The 4166-nt window shown below is 54.9% G+C and overlaps 1 protein-coding gene across 1 annotated transcript in view; it reads left to right on the top strand.

Annotated features, from left to right (window-relative positions):
• The window catches only part of LOC104276375 (ephrin type-A receptor 7-like), a gene marked incomplete at its 5' end in the record, with an annotated part of 14594 nt that overhangs the window by 8481 nt on the left and 1947 nt on the right, over positions 1–4166 (top strand). Inside the window, 4 exons of the mRNA XM_009872664.1 lie at positions 17–142; positions 1684–1869; positions 2602–2663; positions 2782–2985. Coding sequence (XP_009870966.1) covers positions 17–142; positions 1684–1869; positions 2602–2663; positions 2782–2985 — 578 coding nt within the window. The remainder of the gene's footprint in view (positions 1–16; positions 143–1683; positions 1870–2601; positions 2664–2781; positions 2986–4166) is intronic.

Below are 4166 nucleotides of genomic sequence, written 5' to 3'. Positions count from 1 at the left end.
TCCTGCTTTCCTGCAGTTAAAATACCAACCAGGAGGACGTACATCGACCCCGACACTTGCGAAGACCCCATGCAGGCCGTGCACCTCTTTGCCAAAGAGCTGGATAATGCCAGTGTTAAAATAGAGAGGATCATCGGGACAGGTGAGTTCCTCCGTCAGCGCGGCGGAGCTTTGCTCCGGCTCGTGCCACGGGACCGTGCCTGCTGCGGGGGAGCCGGGAGCGGGGCTGGGCAGCATTTTGCTTGGGAGCTTGATTTCACATTTCCATTTGTTTTTCTGAGGCACTAAGTACGGCCAAGAGAGGGAGGCGCAGGCCAGAAAGCATCAGCAATTATCTGCATCTGGGCACTTTGACAGCAGCGTGAAAACTATTTATAAATATGTGAACTTAATGATTTATTGATTTTCATCAACTTCACTGCCTAAAACTTAAAAGCAAATTAAAATCCCCTTACTGGGCCCTAGAGCCTTAATCGCTAATGTTTGCCAGGACATGGGAAACATGATTGTTCTTTGTCATTTCTTTTCCTAAAGATAAATTCAGCTGCAGAAAAAGAAGAGGTGGAGGAAGGGAATAGGGATGGGCTTGCCTCCCAGCTTAAAGGACAGTGGAAGGGAAGATGACACTGAGGAGAAGAGGAGGTTCTCTTTCTATCTGCTGAGTGGATCAGCAGAGACTAATCCCACGTACTTTTGAAAAGCCCATCGGTGTTTGTAAAAATCAAGAAAAATTAGTCAGGAATACAGTTACATGTAAGGAATTTTGGAGTGCATTTGTCTTACTGCTGACCTAACAAGCACCTGGCTTTCAAATCTATAAAGCTCTTCATAGCTACACGTTTTTTGCTGTAAAGCCAATATTGGCCTTTTATGTTACGAATTTGGTAGCTCCTGTTGTCAAGCAGGTGGTTGTGCACAGAGCGACGCTCTGCAGAAACCCTCCTGCCCCTCCCTGCTCCCTTCTGGGAGACGCAGACCCCGTGTGTGTCGTGTGTGTCGGGCTGGGAGGCAGAACGGGCCAGACCCAGGGAGCGGGAGTGCGGTGCTCGGGGGCTAATCTTCTTTGCATGGGAAAAAAGCACAGTGTGCCCTCCAGCAGAGCTCACTGGTTGTGCACAGAGCGACGCTCTGCAGAAACCCTCCTGCCCCTCCCTGCTCCCTTCTGGGAGACGCAGACCCCGTGTGTGTCGTGTGTGTCGGGCTGGGAGGCAGAACGGGCCAGACCCAGGGAGCGGGAGTGCGGTGCTCGGGGGCTAATCTTCTTTGCATGGGAAAAAAGCACAGTGTGCCCTCCAGCAGAGCTCGAAGAGGATGGCTTAGAGGTGTAGGAAGAGGAAGGAGAAAATCCATTGCGTTATCGCACATTTTTAGCGTCGCATGCTGATGCTAAACTTGTGTGAAGGGTTCATACTTGTGTGAAGGGTTCCCCCAGCAAAGGTGGGGGAAGGTGGCAAAACAGACTCTGCAGTGGAAACTTGCAGCCGCGCAGAGCTCCGTGTTTCTGACTTTGTGGATTGGCAAATCCTCTCATTAATGACAGGAAAATCTGCTTGTCCGCACAGCCGGGCACATCACCCTCGCTGCAGGAACCTCTGTGGTCCCAAAGCAAAGGCAGTGTCCCCTGGAGGGAGGCTGTGTGGGACGTCCCAAAAATGCTGTTTAACTCCTCTCTCTGCTGCGCAGGAGAGTTTGGAGAAATCTGCCGGGGGTGCCTGAAGCTGCCCAGCAAGCGGGAGCTGCCGGTGGCCATCCAGACCCTGCGAGCAGGGTGCTCGGCGCAGCAGCAGCGCTCCTTCCTGGCAGAGGCCAGCACCATGGGCCAGTTCGACCACTCCAACGTCATCCGCCTGGAGGGGGTCATCACCAGGGGTAAGGGGGTCATCACCAGGGGTAAGGGGGTCCCGGCACACGCGACGCGGGAGGGCTCCGCACATAGGCTGCTGCTTTGGAGCGATGTCCTGGTGCCGGAGGTGCAATGCTGCTGCTCTCTGGGAATTAGCTGTTTCCTCGCGCGATAGCTGTTTTAGCATTCTGATGATTAATAAAATGCTTACAGCTAGATTAATAAATCCAGGTAGCTGGACTGGCTTAGCAGCAAAACTGCGCACTCTTAATAAAAGCAAATCGAAGTGAGGTTCTGTCAGCAAAACAGATGACTCTGACTGCTCCTGGCTCTTGTGGGAGCACGTGTGCTGAACTCGTCTGCGGATGCAGTAGTTAAATGGGTGTCTGTGTAAAGCCAAAGAAATGTGAGCACGTGTGCTGATTTGAACTGGCCTTTGTGTTAGGTAAGAGAGTATTTCTGTCCTGAGCCTTGGGCTGAGCTGGTTGCTTTTGCTTTCTCTGAATAGTGCTGTCCTCCTTTGGGATGTAGTTCAGCATCCTGATAAAAGGAGTGTCTGATATTGGGGTCCACTGGGCTCCCAGCTGGGAATCACGAGAAAGCCTGGGACCCACTGCTCGTTGCAAACTGCCTGAGGTGAAGCCCTCACCTCCCTTCCTAGCCGGGGGTGTGGGCTGACCACGCTGGGCGCTAGCGCCCGCAGTGCCAGCGCTTCCCAGGCAGCAGGCAGGGCTCACGCAGCTCCTCTGTCCCCACAGGGAGCACCATGATGATAGTGATGGAGTACATGGGGAACGGAGTGCTGGACTCCTTTCTCAGGGTGAGTGCTGGGAGCCCGTGGTGACAAAGCGGGGCTGCCCCCGGCTTGGGCTCTGCTGGCGGTGCCCCCTCAAACGAGGCACTGCTCACCTCTGGCTTTTCCTCCTCTTTTTTCACAGAAACACGAGGGACAATTCACGGCCACCCAGCTCGTTTGCATGTTGCAGGGAATTGCTTCTGGCATGAAGTACCTGGCAGAGATGGGTTACATACATAAAAGCCTTGCTGCCCACAAAGTCCTTGTGAACAGCAGCCTGGCTTGCAAAATAACTGGCTTCAGACGGCCGCAAGAAGATAAGATGGAGACCATCTTCTCCACCATGGTAAGCTGCACTTCCAAATTTTATTGTCAAAGTTCCCCCACAGCCAAACGCTGACAGGATGGCTGCAAAACCTCCGCAGAGGTGGATCTCCCCGGCTGCGGTGCACGGCCACGGCTTGGGCCAGCACCTGGCCTCGCTGGTGGGGTTTGCAGCCTGCTCCGAGGGCTGGATAGGGATCCAATCCAAAGCCAGCCAGCTTCCTGCTGCACGTGGGGTTAATAACACAAACAGCAACCCTACTCCTTTTTCTGGGCTCCCTTTTCCTTCCTCATGTATGAATGCGGGCTCTACATCTTAGCTTCTTTCTCAGCTAAAAATGAAATGTGTTTAGCCAGGGAACCACACAGCGGCCGTCCAGCACCGCTCCTCACGCCTCCACGATCTGGTGGGGAGGCAGTGGGTGACTGGAGGCAGCCCTGGCAGCCTCGGGGCTCTTCATGTCAGTTTTATCACTTGTAACGAAATTCATGGGTTTCAATTAAGAATTTAAATCCTTCATGCTCATGCCTTGTCAGCCCTGCTGGCCAGCGTGTCTCTGAGTGCCTGCGTGTGCCTGGGGGAGCTGCCTGGGACCCCTGGGTGCGGAGCCGGGGGGCTGCCCTGCACCCCGTGGCCCCCATGCCCCACAGTCCCTGCCCTGTCCCACGCTGCTTTGGCACGTTTCGCTTGAGGGTGCGTCGGTGCACTTTAACTGCAGAGCGATGACATGTGTTCATGCGGTGTGCCGCAGCCACCCCGTGTCAGCTGGGGCTCTTAGAGCATCACATTAACTGGGCATTAATATTTTAAAGAGCATCGATTCCTCAGTCAGAGGAGCAGTTGTTATCTGCAGGCAGCACCAGGCAGTGCTGAGGAGGCAGCGGCAGCTGGACGCTGCCCGAAGGCCCCCGGTGCCCGTGTCCCGGTGCCGGTACGGGTTTGCAGGTTTGGCCGTGCTCTGCCGGGAGCTGCATTGTTCGCCAGATCTGAGTGAAGCCAGTGGCAGAAGGACTCTTGGAAAACTTTTCCAGCCATTATCAGTAGCTGCAGGGAGGCAGACTCCGCACACTCACTCCGTAGGGAGAGCACCGCTGTCCCGAGGAGTCCCTGGCAAAGCGTGGCCCCCTCACACCAGACGTGGTGAGTGTTGCCTGCAGAGCTGTGGCTGCAAACCTCTCGAGCAGCACTGGCATGACGCCGGG

The sequence above is a fragment of the Apaloderma vittatum genome, unplaced genomic scaffold, assembly GCF_000703405.1.
Source record: "Apaloderma vittatum isolate BGI_N311 unplaced genomic scaffold, ASM70340v1 scaffold20907, whole genome shotgun sequence".
NCBI lineage: Eukaryota > Metazoa > Chordata > Aves > Trogoniformes > Trogonidae > Apaloderma > Apaloderma vittatum.
This window is presented reverse-complemented; position numbering and strand designations above follow the sequence as displayed.